The 20371-nt window shown below is 43.8% G+C and overlaps 1 protein-coding gene across 1 annotated transcript in view; it reads left to right on the top strand.

Annotated features, from left to right (window-relative positions):
• Positions 1-4533, top strand: part of vwa8 (von Willebrand factor A domain containing 8) — a 73574-nt gene extending 69041 nt beyond the window's left edge. The window contains exons 43-45 of the mRNA XM_065961912.1: positions 733-831; positions 939-1177; positions 2292-4533. Of these exons, the coding sequence (XP_065817984.1) occupies positions 733-831; positions 939-1177; positions 2292-2400 (447 nt within the window). The 3' untranslated portion in view covers positions 2401-4533. The remainder of the gene's footprint in view (positions 1-732; positions 832-938; positions 1178-2291) is intronic.
• Positions 4534-20371: the final 15838 nt, after the last annotated feature.

The following is a 20371-nucleotide window of genomic DNA, read 5'->3' as shown; positions in this document are numbered from 1 at the left end:
GTCTGAGGTCAAATCTATTCAGGATTTCTGTGCATGTAAAATACAGATGGAGTGATGAAACATGAGGCTTAAGAATTTGTCACTTTACAGTTTCATGGCCCGTTTTTTTTTTTTTTAAGAGCCATAAGACGTGTTGACGAGACAAAAATAGAACAGAAGACTTTTATATCTGTGTCGTTGAGGAAAACTTTACTTTTAGTTCACTCGTGTGATTATATGTTTTTGGATGAAAGTGTTTGTCCTTGAGGTTTAAAAAGAGTTTGGCTCATCCAAAGAAAAGACTCTGATTGTGATCCAATAACCTTTGAGGAAACATCAGTTCTACCCAGCAACAGCGATAAGAACAGACGAGAGACACAAAGTCACACACTCTGACCAGCACAGTCACAGCTGTCCTCATTAGATATAGTTCTCATACGTAATACCTGAGTCCCTGAAATAACCCAGTAGACGCCTCAGTGCTGATCCAGGCTTATGTAAGCCAGCTGTGATGGATTGTCTATAGGAGGCATGTTGGCATGACAGGGTTAACATGCAGGTATAAGTTATGTTCTGACGTCACTGCAAAATCACAACTTGCGTCAGTTCAGTCCACGGTCTATTCTAGGTCCTTCATGAGGACACAACAGGGGGTCGACACAGACGTGTTGTTGTGCAATCATTGAAATGTTTCATTGTCATTTGTATTAATTTGGTCTGATACCGTTTCATTTACCTGTTGTCTCTTTGCAGTATGACATAGTGGGACACTCAGGCGACGGCTACGACATCGAGCTGGTCAGAGCGGATAAAGTCCCCAAAAACAACAAACAGAGACTCAAAGTCCTCAAGGTATGGATCTCCAGCCACAGCAGGCTCAAAAACCACAAATCATTTCTCCCCCTCTGAGATACAGAGAGGTCAGTGAAGTCAGACTGTCCGTTATTCTTCCACTGCAGAACATGCATGCACACGCTCAGTTCTGCATGAGCGGCGACTTCACCCTGGAGGGCACCGACGCCAGCATCAAGGAGCTGGCGCGAGAAGAGGCAGACGAGCACTTTGTGGTGGTGCTCAGCGACGCCAACCTGGAGCGCTACGGCATCCGACCCGAGCGTTTCGCCCAAGTCCTGACGTCCGACCCGCAGGTCAACGCCTTTGCCATCTTTATCGGATCGCTCGGCGATCAGGCTGAAAGGTAAGATGGGTGGAGATCAAATAAAGGTTGGAGTAAAGCACCTGACATACTGATAGATGCAAAGAGCTCTTAATTCCGGCTTTTTTCAGGACATGAACTCTTTAACGATCCCATTTATCCTCATGTTCACCTTGCCTCGTAACCTGGCGTCAGTAAAAACCCTAATGTCAGCCTCTGACTGGAACATTCAGTTTCAGCTGTTGTCCCTTTAAGCCCCGCCTACCCATGTGCCCACTCTCTTCTGATTGGCCAGCTCTCTGGAAAACGCTGCAGGGCTGCCAGGAGAGGGATGCTGGTGGAAGAGAGTCTATGTAAGAGGTTTCTACAGCTTACCTAGAGGCTGGAAGCCGTCTCATAAAATGATCAGTTGATTCTCGTGATTTGCAGAACAAGCCCTTCAGAGCCCTCTGCCTCTGATTTTTAAATAGATCAGCATAATAGAGTACCTTTAAAATAATCAGTGACAAAAACAACACATTTTAGAGGACAAAAAAATGCTGGACCTTTAAGTCATTCAGATCATAAAATATCTAAAAATAGATTCTCTAAAAACAGCCAAATTCCCCCCTAACTGCAGACTCAAAGGTTTGGTGCGGGGAAAGAGGGATGACAATAAAACACTCACATGTCATGGAAGCATGCAAGCTAGGAAGAGGTGGTCCTCAGAAGCCGAACATAACTGTTACGTAATTTGAAGTTCGGACTCTTTTAAAAAAGGCTCTTTATATTCCTGATGACTGTTCATCTCTCTGGAGTACAAACTGTTGAAGAGGAATGTTTCTGATCATTTGGGAGGGCAGAAGAAAAAGAAAGAGTGCCATCAGAGGAAGAAGAAGAGGCTGTGTTGTCCTCGCTCCACCATGTGAATGACCGCACATTCATTCACACACACACACACACACACACACACACACACACACACACACACACACACACACACACACACACACACACACACACACACACACACACACACACTCACTCACTCACTCTTCATCCTCTAGAAGTGATTCACACACCGAACAAGCACAAGTCTGTCTTTTATATTTAGGGAAACGATTCTCTTGCTAAAGTTCAGTCAAACCGTTTTTTCTTCCTTTTTTCCATTTTTCAGACTCCAGAAGACCCTTCCAGCTGGCAGATCCTTCGTTGCCATGGACACCAAGCAGATCCCCCAAATCCTGCAGCAGATCTTCACATCTACAATGTTGTCCAGTGCCTAGCACACACACACACACACACACACACACACACACACACACACACACACACACACACACACACACACACAAACATCATAATCACACTCACTGCTCATGTAACACATTTAAATCCTCCTAATTGGCTCTGCTGGAGCTGAAACTTCCATCCACTTCCTGTATCCGATCACATCACTTTATTGGAGTTGTATCAGGTCTGAGGACTCATTTTGAGCTGTAAAGGATGCAGACGGTTATATTTATTATTTTACAGGCAGGGTGTGACGTGACGCCGCTGTGTTAGCGTGACAGGTAAATGGTGTTTAGCTGCCGCGTCCCTCGGGGAGTCGTAACAGCACAAAGGGGCCGGACTGAAGCCTGTGATCTTGTGCAGTGGGACTGTTTCTCCGCTGTGAAATGACACACAGTGAACACTTCTAGCTACAGTGGCTCTTAGAACGCCCGGAACCCGTCTCCGACCTCATGGGGGGATCAAACACACACTCTGACCTGTTGTTGTTTTTGGCCGCTGACGCACACATGCAGACATCTTCGTCCTGTTTTGGCTTGTGAGGAACTTGACTTGGACAGGGAAGGTCATGAGCTTGAACCTTCCTCACTTATTTGGACTTCCTGCTCATTAATCGTCTGTCAGAGAGAGAGAGACGCACACACACGCACACGCACACACACGCACACACACGCACACACGTGGTGGTGCGACACCAACGCACCACCTGTGCGACACTTGGATGTGGCAAGCGGTAATAACTCTGCACCTCAGGAATGCTGGGACTGTGACCAGGGAATTTCCTACCTGACTGCAGGATCTCTTTAAAGGCAGCCGCTGTTGCACAACCCCCTGCAGTGTGCGTGTGTGTGCGTGTGTGCGCGTGTGTGTGTGTGTGTCTCCTCCAGCATCTATGTCAACATGCACAAGCCCTTTCCTTCCTTTCTGCAGGACCTTCTGACGCCCCGGGTTTGCCTCCGTCTTGTAAGGAATCTCGGATCTCCTTTCATTGCCGGACTTCCCACTCTGCTTTCTGAAGCTCGCCTCGGCGTCTGCAAGAGAAACTGTGTGTGTCAGCGAGTGTTTAGTCGCGCCTGTAAGGAGACTCTGTTCTTAATGATTGGCATCTTTTCTGAAATGTTTTTAGACTACATAAATCGTGGGTACAAAAAGGTTTGTAGTGGATTTCTCTGCCGGTGGCTGCAAAATATGCTGGTTGCTGTGATGTCATCAAAGTATGTCCAATAACACGGCTGGTTTTTGTCATTAACAGGCCCAGAATTTTAATCTGAGGGCGCACTCACACTAGGCAATCTGTAGCATGCCTAAGCACGCTTAGGTTTTTGTAAAGGGAGTGCGGTGGCTTTGAGCACATTGTAGTGGCTGTCTCTGTTTAAAAACATCATCTTCCTCGTTAACATGAAGGTCTGTCGCTGTAGGGAGCCTTCCTGTCAAACAGTCTGAGCCTGTTAGGGACACTTTGAGCAGCATCACATTGCAGCCATTACAGCCGGTTTCCTTACGTCCAGCTGAAGACATTTACTGAAAGGATTCCAAAACTTTTTGTTGTATCAGCTCCTGACAAATGTTCAGATGAATGTGCAGAGGTTAAAGGAGGTCCCCTTTATTAGAGCACACAGATGTTTGTGTGCACATCATGTTATCGTTTTTTATTTCCGCTCAGTGACATCCAGCTGTGCCATCAGATTAAATCTCCCTTTCTGTGCCAACTTGCTGCCACGTGTGTCCAATAGGGTGTCTGTGTCGACTCTGGTTGTAACTCTTCGTGCTCACGCCTCTCTATGATTAACTGAAAAGGATCAATGGAGCCGCCTGTGAAACTATCAGCTTCCATTGATCCCTGATAGCGGGATGTCTCTGATTTTAGTAACCCACTTCTGACTCGCTGACCCTCTCCTCCTCCTCCCCTCGCTCTCCTGATGAGTAGGGAGGAACACGAGTGACTCACATGTTTGCCTGGTGAAACTTTGGGTTTAAATGTGTAGGCATTAAAATGTGTATATTAGGATGTTAAAATCAAACATTTACATCTCTTTAGTATTATTTAATTGTACATTGTGTTAATCTAAAGTGAAAAAAAAAGTTAAAGAAATGTGCAAAATTTTAATAAAATTATGTTAACATTCCTTGAAGTGTTTGTAAATGTTTGTAATGTTACTGTCAGAGTAGCTTTGTACATTTTGAAGGAAGAACGTGCGACTTTTTGATCCAGTAGTTGTCGCCCTTGAGCTCCAGCATGAAACCAAAAGAAACTGCTGTTTGGCCACGCCTCCTCCATACTGAAGCCTCCGCTCTCCTCCAGAGACACACCTCCAACCCCTCTACACTCAAGCTCACATGAAGGATTTTTCAATTAGAACGCTCCACAATTAAGCACCATTCAGCGCAAGCGGTGGGCAAGTGTGTCCTTTGCTCGAGCTGAAATTGCCTGTGTCCTGCATTGTTGTGTTAGCATGCTAATGTTAGCGCTCTTTGGTTAGCTTGTAGCTTCACATTGCATGGGGGAGGAGCCGGCCTTCCCGTCCATGTAAACACGGCTCTGACAACAACACAGCCAGCGGGACTCGAGCTTCTCATTGTAGACAGTCATGACTCAGAGACACATTTACACAGGATAGACTTTATGATATATTTATGTGAGCCTTCTTCTTCGTCTTCCCAAACATGAACTAATTATATCATGGTGACATCAAGTGTCCATAAAAACACTTCCCTGGACATTATTACCCGTCCTATAATTCCCATGGAAGTCATCGCTTCGGTCGGCCCGGGTGAATTTTTAGTACATCTGATTTATTTTATCTTATCATATTTCCTTGAAAATGATGTCATCCTTCATCAGTGGACAATGACTGCTTGTGTAACTGTTTGTTCTCCTGTCATGAGAGTCGTCTAATGACACACACATGCTCTGACAACAACAGACAAACATTCTCTCTTGAATACTATTTGATTTGATTTAATTTGATTTTGTGTCCTCAAATCTGCCCAGTTACAAAACAGCTTACGCAACACAATTATTACAAGGGAAAAAAAGAACCGAACACAGAGGTGGAAAAATAACTCAGTATTGTTATGCACTTCTTGAACGCTCTTCTCTAGTTCTCCCAGATTATTTTCAACCATCTGCACATCCATCCACCGTCATTGTAAACAGTTTTTCAATCAATCAATCAATCGATCATTACTTGTAAAGCGCAAATTCATAACAAGTGTTATCTCGATCCGCTTTAGAAAAGAGAATATGGGATAATATGCAGGAAGGATTTCTCCTTTGTATTCCTTACGTTCCTGTTGTCCACACTTCCTTGCTGTTGAGGTTTAGGTCGGAACAGGCCGTGTATGAATGAGGACGGCGGTGGTTTAGGGGACGACACAGTCCAATGGTGGAGGCTAAGAGTCGTGTGGTGGTCTTTCTCCTGCACTCAGATGGGCACTATCTGAGTGCCCATCTGTCTATTACTAGTCTTGTCTGCTTAATGCAAAATAGAAAAAAATCCACACGACAGGTATGTCGGAGAGCAATGTGTCCATCAAACACTGTAAGATAATCTCCCATTCACTGCAACATCTCGGTACTAGACCTTCTTCAGGCAATCAGTTTGTTAAAATGGGCGGGTCATCTTAAACAAGAAGTGGCTACAAGCCAGCAACCAATCATCCTCATGACTTCGTCTCTGAATCAACAAATTAAATCAGCGTCCTGATTGAGAGCGCACGAGAATATTGTGATGCAACCGACAACTTTGTCGAACTCCTAAATCATAGATGCAAACATTTAGATGTACATACAGATGTATTTAAAACAGGATGAACACATGGAGGAGGTTTACGAGAGGAAGCTTGTAAAGTACCAGGAGCTGGTGGGGCAGTGCAGAATCAGAGACTGGTGGGGTCTCTGTGAGCTGATTGAAGTGGGCTGCCGGGGGTTTCCTGCGTGCTCTCTCTGTAAAGCTCTGACAGGGTCTTTGAGTTACCGGAGCTTTGAAGAGGAGGGGGCATACGTACCATCACTGAAGCTGCAGAGAAAGGCCACTCGATGATGCTTTGGGAAAAGACGGCGGGCATGTGGATTACTTCTGCTGGGATGCAATTCAGGACTTGATCAACCCTGTATGGGCCACCTTGATAAGTGGGTGTGACGCTCAAAGACCCAAAATCCTCAATGACCCCGGGAACATCACTGATCATCCTAGAGATTATCTTTCGACCTAAAATTATCAGTGTAAAAGGATCTTTAAAGAGAGGAGTAGAAGTGTATGAAGAATGTGTTTTGAACATGTCACTGTGTTTTGTAAATTCTTCTGCAGCTCGTACTTCTTCAAAGCCGAGGAATTTCTCTGAATGCCTGACCGCTCGGCGTCCCTCTCATTTCCTCCGTGGTCACTTTGTGCATCTGTTGTGATGAAACGTTCACTGAACCACATTCACACAGCCCGTCCTTCATGTTTGGACTGAAGCGATAACGCAACACTTACTATACATCTGTTCGTTTCCCAGACTTCACTCTGTTTTCTTTAGTTACATACCAGATTCATCTGCAGGAAAGGAGACCTGTGGCTCCTGTGGCATGTCATTCCCCACTCTCTCTCTCTCTCTCTCGCTCTCTCTCTCTATCTCTTCCTCTCTCTCTCTCTCTCTCTCTCTATCCGCTGTCCTATCTCTAAAATAAAGCAGGAAAACCCCCAAAATAAATCACTTGTATTTCTCATGATTGCATCATCACTTCTGTTTTCACACTCTGTTTGTCAGGTACACTCCCCATTTACAGCTAACTTCAGTCACAGACTCTGCCAGGTCCAAGCACGGAGCCAGGACGGACCGGTCAAGGCCCCACCACGGACACACGGGGAATTTAAGGTGGCTCCATCTGTAGTCTGGTATACCTCCATGTTTCTTTGTGAAACCTCAAATGTAAATTCAAAGCTCTTGAAGAAGCTAGCATCTTGTTCTACTATAAAATGTTTTTGTGAATGATTGTTTGTCCTTTCATTTGTTTCCCACTTAAAGAGCGCGACAGATACTGTAAGTTCATTAATAGACCTTTATGTGCTATAGCTATCAGAGGGTTATTTTACATCATGGGCTGTAAAACTATTTATTTAAGGGACATTTCCAGACAATGTTCACCCTAAAATCTGTGCCATAGCTCAGTCTGCAAAGAGTCATTTGATGGTTATGGCACAATGCGGTCCGTCCCACTTTCTTCCCCTGCTTCCTGTATTGACACATCGTTTATCACCGTGGATTTACAATGACACACACACACACACACACCTGGCTCTACTATTATAAAGCCCCTTATGATTATGGCCGAGATAAACGGTCTAGACGAGCGGGGTGTTACACGTATTAGTCAGTGTGTTAGCTTTGTGTTAGCTTTGTGTTTCCACGTAGTACTTCCTGTGAGTCACACAATGTTTGAAATCTGCAGAATATCTAGCTGCTGACTCAGAATGTGCAACAACTTAGAGCAATCTATTTTTAGGTATTTTACAGTGTTGTCATGAACAACTGTCTGGACTGGGACTCTGTGAAGGATGAAAGAAAAAACACACTCAGGCAACTACACACATCATTAACAGCATGATGTCTCTACAGTTTTTAACTACGACAAGGAACCATGATAACGCCAAGAACACAGAACAACAACAAACAAAAACAGAGTAGCAATACAAATATAAAAACAACTAACCATTAAGAACTATATCAACTAAAAACAATAGCGCCCAACAACAACGAAATCAAATAGCATAAAAAACAAACAAAACAAACTTGATTACCCGACATGAAGACAAACAAAACAATCATCATCCAACAACTGACAACCACAACAGATACGACCAATACAAACCACTAAATTACCACAAACTAAAAACAACAAACTAAACTAACAACAATACCACAAAGTTATCCAAACTCAACCACAAAAAACACAACTGAACACCACAACACAATGAACAACACAAACATCTTAAAACAACCACAAGACAAACCACAAAGTTATCCAACATCAACCACAAAAAGTAGAGCAGCCTAGAGTAGCTTAGAGCATCGTCGAGCAGCCTGGAGCAGCCTAGAGAAGACTAGAGCCGTTTAGAGCAGCTTAGACCAGCTTAGAGAAGCATAGAGCAGTCTGGAGCAGCCCAGAGAAGCCTAGAGCAGCTTAGAGCAGTCTGGAGCAGTTTAGAGAAGTTTAAAGCAGCCTATAGCAGCTTAGACTAGCTTAGAGCAGCCTGGAGCAGTTTAGAGCAGTCTGGAGCAGCTTAGAGCAGCCTAGAGAAGGTTAGAGCAGCCTGGAGCAGTTTAGAGCAGTCTGGAGCAGCTTAGAGCAGCCTAGAGAAGGTTAGAGCAGCCTGGAGCAGTTTAGAGCAGCTTAGAGAAGCTTAGACCAGCTTAGAGCAGTCTGGAGCAGCTTAGAGCAGTTTAGAGAAGCTTAGACCAGCTTAGAGCAGTCTGGAGCAGCTTAGAGCAGCCTAGAGAAGGTTAGAGCAGCCTGGAGCAGTTTAGAGCCGTCTGGAGCAGTTCAGAGCAGCCTAGAGATGCTTAGAGCAGCCTAGAGCAGTCTGGAGCAGCCTAGACAAGCTTAGAGCAGTTTAGAGCAGTCTGGAGCAGTTTAGAGAATCTTAGAGGAGCTTAGAGCAGTCTGGAGCAGCTTAGAGCAGCCTAGAGAAGCTTAGAGCAGTCTGGAGCAGTCTGGAGCAGTTTAGAGAAGCCTGGAGCAGCCTAGAGCAGCTTAGAGCAGCCTTGAGAAGTTTAGAGCAGCTTAGAGCAGTTCAGAGCAGCCCATACAGGACTAATGGTAATGCTTGTTCTGATTTACAGCATTCCTCTTTTTGTTCCAGAGGGTCGAGAATGACTTTAGATTTCTCCTTGTTTATTTTTTAACTTTTGCTCATCTCTCAGTGTGTAATCAGTGTGACTCTGGTGTGTTGACTTCAGGCTAAACTGCAGAATGATTGATCTGCACACCAACAACAGAAAGACACCAAACTGACTGTTCAATGTGATTGATCGCTGCTCTCGTGGCAACTCTGCAGTCAGACAGGAGGGAGGGATTGTCCTCCTGTTTGTCTAAACAGTAGAAACAGCAGGCTGTGTTTGTGTGTATTGGTGTGTTTCCCACACACACATCCGGATGTCACTGGTGATTGATGCAGGCCTGTCAGGTACATGCGCAGGAATGTCACATTTTGTCGTGTATTTATTGTCTTATTGTTTCGATTTTCAGTCAGTCTAAGAACGGAATCCTTTTGACCTGACAAAGTGTACAAATAAATGTACAAAAACAATGTTAAGAGGGGCATAGATGGACTAGTGGTAAGGCTGGCCCCCCATATACGAAGGCTATAGACCTCCAAGCGGATGGCCTGGGTTCAAATCAGACCAGCGGCACCTTTCACGCATGTTATTCCCCACTCTCTTCGTACTCTATCCACTGTCCTTTCAAAATAAAGGCGTACAACAACAAAAATATATTTTAAAATAAAAGATCATTTAAAAAGCACCACATGTCTTTCTCATTACCTGTAAATATTTGGAATAAATTGTGTTGCCGGTTTTTTGTATTGTGAGAGGACATACTTTCATACAGTATATTTTATTTTACTGTTTTCCTGCAATAATGAGTTGTTGTATATTTCTCGAGATCTTGACTTATTTCCTGAGATAAAGGTTCATTTTGCTTTTTAAGATCACGACTTATTTATGTCGTTATCTCGGGATAACAAGGCAAGTTATCCTGTGATAACGCAGCAATTTGCTTTCTCCAGCCAGCGATGTTATCTGGGGAAAAGGACTTAATTCATCAAGATCTCAAGAAAAACACCCTGACATTTCTTATTATCACGGGAAAACAAAATGTATGGATGCATGTCAGCTTGGGGCTCCTGTACTTTGGAGAGGATCCGCTCTGACATCCATAAAATATTCTGATGAAGTCTCAGACGTGTGAGAAACTACTGAAGAGGAATGTTTCAAATTAAAGCATTATTTCACATAATGATGTGCGGTCTGTGTGAAATGTTCTGGGAAACATGTGTAGTGTGGTTTTAAGAGTTACCCTGCTGCCATATGTACATTGTGTGTGTGTGTGTGTGTGTGTGTGTGTGTGTGTGTGTGTGTGTTTATTTAATGAGGGGCTCAGGAAACTTTTAAAATATTCAGATGTAACACTGTCACCCTTATAAAGAAATGCATACAAAAGGGGAGGAAACCAGTCACTCCAAACATGAAAAATACATATTTTCGGTGTGGCCGTAACTTAAAGAAAGTTTTGAATTTAAGATGTGCTGCTTTAGACAGACAGCTGGCTGCAGCCCCACATTTATCACCCTATTCATTAGTCAGTAATTACAGCTCAGAGTCAATAGTGTGTGTGTGTGCGTGTGTGTGGCTGGTTGTTAATGGAGAAAGTGTGTGTGTTGTTTAACAAAAAGGACAGAGACAGACAGACACTGACCTATTTGTGCTGAAAGAGATCCCTCCTGGGCTTGGCAGACAACCACACCTTACACACACACACACACACACACACGCACACAAACACACACACACAGAATGACCACCTGACACCTGTCCCTGTCAGGTCCTAATTTAGTCGTACATTGAATCCTGAGAGGAGCTTATAAGCCGTGTTGACGACAGATCTGACGACGGAGCGTTCGAGCTCCTGACACACAGAAATGTTGATACGCTGACGAGCGGTCAGACTGTTGGAGGAGTGCTGAAAAACTAACCGCTCTAAGGAGAGGATTACAAGTCCGTGTTTCAGCACGTCATCCAAGATCATCGAGGACTGACGGTTGTAACAAAGACTTGGAAGTTTTCAGGAGAAGGATTTTAAGATTAAGGAGGGCAAACATGGACTTTTTGTTGTCCTCAGTGACATCATTTCCTGTTTTGTGAACTGTCAGACTGAGGCCTTTAGTTTGTTGTTTTGATTTGTGAGCTGTTGTTTTAATGTTTTGTTGCTGCCTAAAGTGACAAAAAAAGGTCATGAGGGCCGACCTGGAGAGAAGAGGGTTTTAGTTCAAAGTTTTCAAGTTCAAAGTTTGACCCCGATGGCCTGTGGATGAAGATTCCCTGTAGATGTTTCACCTTGCATCCAAAAGATTTCTGAACAAGCCTTTGGGGTTAGAGGCTTTAACTCCGCCCAGTTGTCTTTTGGATGAACCTTTGAATGACCAAGACCTGGATGACTGAGAACCATAGCAAACATTTATCATATCAGGCTGCACCAGTAAATCACAGTAACTGTTCTGTTGATTAGGATGCTAATTTCAGCTAGCCAAAAAAAAAAAACATGCAAACATGTTGTAGAAAATGCAACACACATCTTGCTGTGCACAGATCAGAATGAATCAAGATGTTTTTTTTGTTGTAAGAGGTTTGTTGACATGGCCTCTGAGAAATGGGGTTAATGGTAAAGTGCCCTGTTGTCAGGGGCAACAGCTCCTGTTGTCTGCCAGGGTAGTTTGGTCCAAGGTGTGTGGAGCCAGACTCAAAGAGCTCTGTGAATATCTTTAGGAAAGACCAAAGCTGTGAAACCGAGGCCTCCTCCTGGAACAAGGCCTGGGACTGCATCTCACCGCCAACTGGGTTTTACTTTGTGCTCATCTCTGGATCCAAAAACTGGATCTTTGTGCATGAAATTACTTATTCTTTACAGGGGAAGAAGCAAAAGGACGGGTGGAAGGTGTGGATTAGATATGGTTGGATTTAAATTAAAACTACTACTTCCATCCCCTGCTCCAACTGCATTAAAAAAAAACGTTTCAGTTTAAGATTTTGGTCCCAAACGGGACTCAAATTCTGCTCTTTTAGTTGTAAGTTTAACTGACCCATGCTTTCAGAGGCTTCCTTGTTTCATGCATAAACTATATTTTAGCTAAATACATATCAGTTTAAAGATGTTGTCAGAGTATGAACGGAAATCTGTGTGGGGGGGGGGGGTTCATGAATATTTAACTGCATCTTGAAAGTTTGCAGAAAATTCCATTAAAGCTTTTAAAGGCCGTCACCTTCACCACTTCACCATGAATTGTTGGTTAAATGTCTACAACTCAGTGTTGTTTTAGGGAAAAATGCATGCAGTAAAGGTTGAGTCTTGAGAGCTGTCAAGCGTGCACGCACTTTGTGTCATTCAGAAAGTCGTTCAGAAACCATGTGCTTGGTTGTTGAATAACTCGGGTAAACCAGGCCGGGCTAAAGTGGAACATTTATAAAGATAAGAATCCATTTCAGACCCAGATAGTTACATAGACGTGTGTGTGTGTGTGTGTGTGTGTGTGTGTGTGTGTGTGTGTGTGTGTGTGTGTGTGTGTGTGTGTGTATGCGTGCGTGTATTCTAAGAATAATGGAAGTGAGACTGAAGGCAGGGAAATCTTTCTGCTGGGGTTTGCAACTTATTTTCTGCCACAAATGTCCGGCTTGAACTTTTTCCATGTCGGCCTCTACAAACCCCCTCTTCAAATACTGTTCATCAATAGATGTTTTAACATTGATTTCAGTATTATTTCAGTAGTTTAGTAAGTATGAAAAAGGGGCTGTGATGAACAATGGAAGATTGTTTAAGTGTGATATCATGAATAAGAGAGCAGATTTGTCCTGCCCAAGTTTACTCAGCGTTACTCCCCCTGTGACATATACTCAGTGAACGCACCGTTACTAATGTTTCCCACTCTGATATTTGGAGTTTGCTAACCGTCCTGTGAGGAGTCTTACATCATGCACAGGATGTGGTTTTTGCACACTGTGGTCAGCTTGAACAGATATGATAATGCTGTCGTCCTTGACGACTGATAAACAATGCTTTGTTTTTTCCACTTGTGACTGCTGGGTTGCTGTTTGTTGTGCAAACATGTGATGTGAGGATTTGTATATTTAGATTTTGTTATATTCTGAAATCTAATTACTTCAGTGTTTTGGGTAAAGACATCGCAGGCTTTAACCTGTCGGTGTGGAAATGCAGCTCTCCTGTCGCTGACACTAAAAACTTCTACTTCCAGGGTTTGGAGCACATTTACAGCACATCTTCTGTGGTTTTTGTGAGTCTTTTGATAAATGTTGATTCATGGGGTAAGCAGGCAGGCTTCCCGTCTCCTGGACAGTTTAGCTTTGAGTCAGCTGTTTGACAGCGGTGGTCTAGCTCATCATTTTCTGTGCCTTATTTAGATAAGAAGGTTGTTTTGGCTCTGTACAATGTATTTGTCACTAGCCAGAAGTAGCATCACAACTTGTATCACAGTTACCGTTCATTATAAACGCACCTGTGGCACCGGTTAGAGGTCATTTCCCTAACTCTCTTCTCCCATCATTTCCTGTCATTCTCCACTCTATGGCCTGTCCAAATAAGAACCAAAAAAAATCCCATTAGAACCAAAACTTGAGCCACGATAACTAAGAACAATGGTACCATGAGCTAATTGTAGCATTAACTTTGCTCTAATTTTACCTTAAGGTCGTTCATCTCGTCCATATAAGGTCACTTATAGGCTCTAAATGGCTCAAAACCAACGGGAATGCAAAGGAAGCTTTTTCTGCTTCTTACTGTACATTCATATTTCAGATGGTTCAAACGCACAAAATCCACAATCTGCAAATAAATGGGATAAAACTTTGCAAATGTTTTAGTAAATTACATGCACCTAAAACTTTTTAAATGCAAATAATATCCGAGTAATGAACCTAAAGATGGAAACATTTTTTTTTTAAAAAGGTCACTGAGGTATGTTATGTTGTTTACAATGGTTGGTAACTGTTGAAACATGATTGTACCTCCCGGATTGAGGCTCTTTTCTCCCAGAGTTTCCCTGCCATCTTCATGGTGAATTCCTCCATTTGTGGTTTTTTTGTGTGTCTAACTTTGTGTACTATACACATGTGAAAGCAGCAGGAGTTTAGAGGAGCAGGCCAGCTCACAGTCACATGAGAATCTGATGCTTTCTTGCTGACGGTGCACTCGTGTTGGCTCACACACAACACATCTGGTCAGAGACGTGACGCGTTGTCATGGCTACAGGCTGAGACTGACTGCAGTGAAATGTTTCATTTTGCTGTTTGTAAGTTGTTCCGCTCCCTGCTGCGTGGTGATCTGAGTTTGTGTGTCGCACAGATGCAGCACTGATTTGTTCAGCAGATTTCCTCCTCCCTGAGCCTCTCGCTCACTCTTTCCTTCCTGCTTCTTTCTCACACACCACCTCGTCAAACCGAGCCGCTCTGGCCTCAAACACCCTCCATCTCTCCTCCAGCAGCATTCCTCTGTGACTCAGAGATAAATGTCTGCTACCTCAGACCAAATGAATGGAAATGAACGCCTCCCTCTCTATTATTGTCTTGATAAATCAGGAGGAAAAAGAATGATTGTACCAAAAAAAAAGTCTGCCTCACTTACTCTGTAAGCTTTTTCTAAAGACAAAACCTCAAAAACCCTGATGTTGACAAATCGCCATTACTGGCTACAACATCTGCTGATGTGCAATTGGTTAATACACCTCGGACTACAAATCTAGGCTACTACTAACAAGAAAAAACAGAACACTTCTCATGCTGAAACCCCAGACCACCATGTACAAATTCAACATTTTTATGTAGAATCTGTAAAAAGAGATGAACTCTCCTCTGACTTAAAGACAGAGTCAGAAACGATTTTTTGGGAAAAATTAAATATAGATTCATACAAAAGTCGGAGGAGACCCCAGGGTACACCCAGAGTTCGCTGGAGAGATTATATATACCGTCTGGCCTGGGAATGCCTCTGAAGCCCGCAGGAAGTGCTGGAAAAGGTTACTGCGCTTGCTGCCACAGCGACTCGACCTCTGATAAGCGGAAGAAAATGGATGATGGATCGATTGACTTACAAAAGTAAAGCAGCTGAATCATCACTTCTATGTGTGGTGGTGACTGTGTCTGCAGAGACCACGTCCTCTGACGCGATTTTTATGTTCTGGTATGTTTTGGTTGAATCGAGACGTTTCTGGGCGGAGCTGGTGTGTTTCCTCCAGCCAATGACAGCGCAGCAGGTGAGTTTAGGAGTGGTTACAATTCAGCGATTGGACGTGGACGTAGCGGCAAAGGAGAGAAAATATAATCATAGTGAGGCAAAAGCCAAGCAGATAGAGCACCTTCAATGACGAGGGGGAACCTTGGAGTTAGTCTGCTGTCTGTCGGACAAGCCGGTACCAAATACCGGCGGTTAGCTTGTGCTAGCACGCGGTAGCTTGCAGTGTAGCTCCTGGCAGCGTGCCCATCTGGGGGTGATGAGGAGGGGCCCAGTTTGAATGTTGTGTTTACAAACTGCAACAAGAAATTCTACTGAATCCACCTTTTTAAGGACTGATCTTCCTCGTGTATATTTGACAGCCAACTCATTCTCAGAGTGTTTCTTAAAATAGGGAGCGTCAATGTTTAAGTTCTTTGAAAAGTAGTTCATGGAACTACAAGTTCTGGATGTTTTTAGTGACAACATGACCTCTCAAAGCTGTTGTTCTTCTCCTCATGAACACACGCACACAGCCCAGGTGGAGGTTTAGTTTTTGACCTCAGATTTGAATCATCCTTCAGACGAAGTGAGCGTATCCCGCCAACAGCCCTCGAGGAGAGATGAGGTAATGACCATAATGATGATGAATGATGAAGTGAAACACTGACATTTAGAGAAGGAGTTCAGAGGTTTGTTTGAGCGACAGAGGCCAAACCGTACGTCAGGTTTCTCCAGCCTGTGAGCCTTTTTCCTGATGTTTCACTAAAGGAGAAAACAATTGACCCCACGCGTGCATTCCTTCCAAGACTTCACCTCGAAAAGTCAACAAAGCAACAGTAGAGGATGGTGTGTGTGTGTGTGTTTCCTGACCTTTCCTCCACAGAGACCGGTTGGTTCACCAGAGACCAGGAGTCAGATTTGTTTTAGAAAGATAATCGAGTAATAGTTTTTTCTTTCCCCGCCTCCCTCCCTAAATGTCATTACTCGGACGATTGCTACCAATGCAGATGTCTTCTCATCCAATAATAGTCTCCAATATAATTCCACATCTTAATGGGCCGGGGTATTACACAACACTGACTCTGGTTTCCTGTTCACTCATTTGGTGAATAAACGCTGGCGACCTGTAGTCCTTCAAAGAGAGAGAGGCATGATTACGGGGTGTAATTAGTGTAGCCACAGTTAGGTTTTGTTATCCTGCGAGTCTGAGGCTTGATGGGCCTAATTACCCCAACAGTCAGGAAATACCTCTCTGAATGAGCTTCCCTTCTGTCAACCAGCACAGCCCGAGCAAAGCTTCTGTTTTTCTGACTCTCTGACGCCTGTTTCTACCTCCACACAAAAACATGTTGGGTATCTGTTTTCTTTACCTCAAGAGTCTAATGCTCCATCCACACTTCTATCTTTAAATGTTAAACAGCATTTTAACCAACATGTCTGAGACTGCATTAAACATGACCGCTCTACGGTGGCTGAAAAGTGCAATAAAAGGTCAAATTAAAAAAAAACATGTTGTGCACCAAGCAGTAAATGGTAAACGGACTTGAGATTTTCTAGTCTTCTGACTACTAAAACGCATGTCACACCTACACATTCATACACTGATGGTAGAGGCTGCTTTGTAAAGTGACAACCAGAAGTAACTAATCCCATTCATACACATTCAGACGAAGCAGATGAAGCAGCGGGAGCAACTTGAGGTTGAGTGTCTTGCCCAACATGTGGCTGCAGCTGCTGGGGATTGAATCCTCCAACCTTCCTGTTGAGGTATGACCGACTCCACTGAGACACAGCCTTCCCTATGTTGGGCCGTCCACAGTCAAGGCAAGAGAAACACAGGTTAAAAGTTCAAAAATCTGTCTTCTGTATTCAACAAGGATGTTTAACAAAAGCAAAAAAAGTGGATCAGTCAAAATAGAAAAACAGAGGACTTCTAATAAACCACAATTATAGCCTGTGTTGTGAGTGTTACCTTCAGCCTTCTGTCCATCAAAGTCCAAAACAAAGAAGGGGTGCAGCAGGTCAGCAACACTTTGCAGTTGCTTCAGGTCAATAATAAACCTGTTGCACTGAGCAGAGAGCACACCTAGAACACTTCTGTTGTGGTGACTTGATTTGCAGCTGTTTTCTTTTTCATCTGGTTTCAAGATTCATGATGTTTATTATCTCTCCGAGTGTACAGTAGGTTCATATGTGATAAGTCTTTTGCTGGTTGGCTCCATTTATTTGATGAATACATTTAAAGGACATTCAAAAGAGTAAAATAAAGTAGAGTTGTAGTCGGTGTATATTTTTCACCCAGACAAATGTAGACGTGCTGTAACAACAGCGACCTTTAAAGCGGTAATAACTTCCAGACAGCACTTTGACTCCGACCTTCTCAGTTCATCATAATGTACTGTTCATGATGGATGTGTGGAGAGTTCAGAGAGGACGTGGGGCACGCAGAGTCTTGTTGGGACACTTGTTCTGTTTGCTTCTGCTGAGAGTAACGACGAGCTGCGAGAAAGAGATGTCAACTCGTACAAGAAGAGCGATTATATATTTGAATCTGACAGAGATGAATCGTACTTCAAGTAGAAATATTTGACTGATGCAAGCTGCACTTGAACGAGGAAATCTTCAGCTTGCGCCTCATCTTCTGCATTATGCGGAGATGAATTATGAATCAGGTGAAACTTTCCTGCTGATTTAAACAGGTTCAAACAGACGATCCTGGGGAGCCGGTAGCCTAGGGGTTAGTGTGCGCAATGTGGCTCCTTTCCCGACCGCCTCTCTTTCTCCCTGATTTCCAACTCTATCCACCTGACATGTCTCTAAAAACAAAAGCGTAAAAAGCCCAAAATTAACCTTTAAAAAGCCGATCCTGCTCCAATCCTGTTCTTGCTCGTAAAAATGAATGGACAGAGCAGTTGGAGAAAACATTAAAACCTTGTCTTTTTCTCTTATTTGTGTTCCATCAAACACGCAGCAGGCTTGTGATTAAGACAAAGGACGGTGGACCCCCCCCTCTCACAGAGAGGACAGCGTTGGGTTTGTTGTCTCTGCCTGTATTTATGAGGCTGATTTCACTGATGCCCTGCAGCGTCAGCTCTCCTGGAACTGAAACAGACTCCTTCAGGTTCTGTCAGGGATCACAAAGGGGGAGGAGGAGAGTTCTCCCCCGAGGAGGCACTTTCAGGTTTCAGGAGCGACCCTGTCGATAACCGTAAAGTGTCGACACAAGTGCTGCTAAGAACCTGCTCACCTTTCTGCTGAAATCACTGCTGTCACTCAAACCTGTGTTTGTTCAATACAAGAAAAGGATTCACAAATTCATCAGATAAAACTGCAAAGGTTTAGTATCTCAGCAGCAGTGAGGTTCATTAAAGCCAATTTAAGTTCATTGTTTTGGTCTTGAGGCAGATTTACTCTGTAGTTTAGTCAAACTGCTCTTATCCGTCCAGTTTGCAGCAGCAGCTCCCAACAAGCTCTGATTTACGGCCACATGGAGCCGAGTCTGCCTAAAGAAACCCCCCTCCAGCTGCTTTTTCAGGTTCTGTTATTTACAGATGACAGTCTATATCTTCTCTATCACTCGGTAGAAAACGTTCAAACCCGATGTGAACCTGTTTCTTCTCAGCTTATTTCTGCTTTCTTTTAATGGGAGAGAGAGACAAGGAGCGGAGAATGTGTTAGCCCAAGATGGACTGAGATAAGCCTGTATGTCTTACTGTGGTCTTCAGCCTTACCTGGGTTGGACTGGCTTTAACCGGACTGAGACTGGGCTTTAGATGGGGTTGGTTTTAAGCCCCATATTTCTCAATTAGAAGATTATAAATAGGCTAAATCTTCATACCTTAAAGAGGGCTTCTTGGGTTCTGGATTGGGTCAAAATGGGCGAGGATCTCTCCCTGCATGGAGCCCATCAATAGTTTTTCATTAAAGCTGATTTAAAATGTGACCAGACTGTCCATGGGAACTGCAGCCTGAGGGGGGGAAACCTCACCTGAGCTCTCCTGACTGACATGCAGAGTTTTTCAGGAGTTTTGTTCAAGTGTTAAGAAGGCTTAAGAGAACAGTTTCTAAGAAGAGGAATATTGAGCAGAACAATGATCAGAGGGTTCAGGACTTCACCCAGGAGCCGCTGTCTTTTTGAGTCATGTGAGCATAGAAACAACACGGAAAAAGATGAAACCCTAAATGTGGGGTTTTGGTGTTACAAGTTCCATTAAAAGTTTGGAATCAAATGTTACTGGAGGTCATTAGAAGTGATCTGACACTAAAGATAAACTCAGTGACATCAGCAGGATGTTAGCCATAGACTGCTGCATCATCTCAGTTTCACAACCAGCAAACTGAAACCCGACAGCTTCTGTAGAGGCCCCACATGGGTTAATAACAGGGTGCTGCTGCTGGCCCAGAGCTAAACCCTGACCCACCTCTCTAACCCGGCCACGGGGCACAAAGGGACCGAGGGAGAGAGGGAGGACACCAGTAAAAGTAAAGACGAAGAAAAAGTAAACCCACCCTGCTCCGAAACACCACAGGGCATGATGAGGGTGAGAGGAAGGAGGGAGGAGGAGACAAAGGAGATAAAGGAGGAGGGAGGAGAGGAAGAGTTAGATGTAGGACGTAAAGGGAGGAGGGGGAGGAGCGGGTTAAAGTGGGAGGAATGGAGAGAAAAAACAGGAGGATGGGAGGAGAAGTGAAAACAGGAGGAAGCATCTGTTGGACGTAAATTATTAACAATGGCCTTAGTCTGCTAAAATCAGGTTTCTTATCAGGGTGTAAAGCAGCTGTCCATGAATATTTAACGATAACACATTGAGACTTATTTAATTCATAACACAATGACGCTAATGTTGATGTTATTTCACTGCTCGGGCGGCTGTGGCTCAGTTAGAGTTGGTCGTCTCTCAACTGGAAGGTTTTGCTAAATATATTTATTTGCTGACATCGTCTGCCCTTGAGTCCAGTATCTCCTCAACCCCACATTGGGA

This window comes from Labrus bergylta, chromosome 13 (genome assembly GCF_963930695.1).
Source record: "Labrus bergylta chromosome 13, fLabBer1.1, whole genome shotgun sequence".
NCBI classification, from domain to species: domain Eukaryota; kingdom Metazoa; phylum Chordata; class Actinopteri; order Labriformes; family Labridae; genus Labrus; species Labrus bergylta.
The sequence above is the reverse complement of the archived record's forward strand: the minus strand, read 5'-3'. Positions and strand labels throughout refer to the sequence as shown.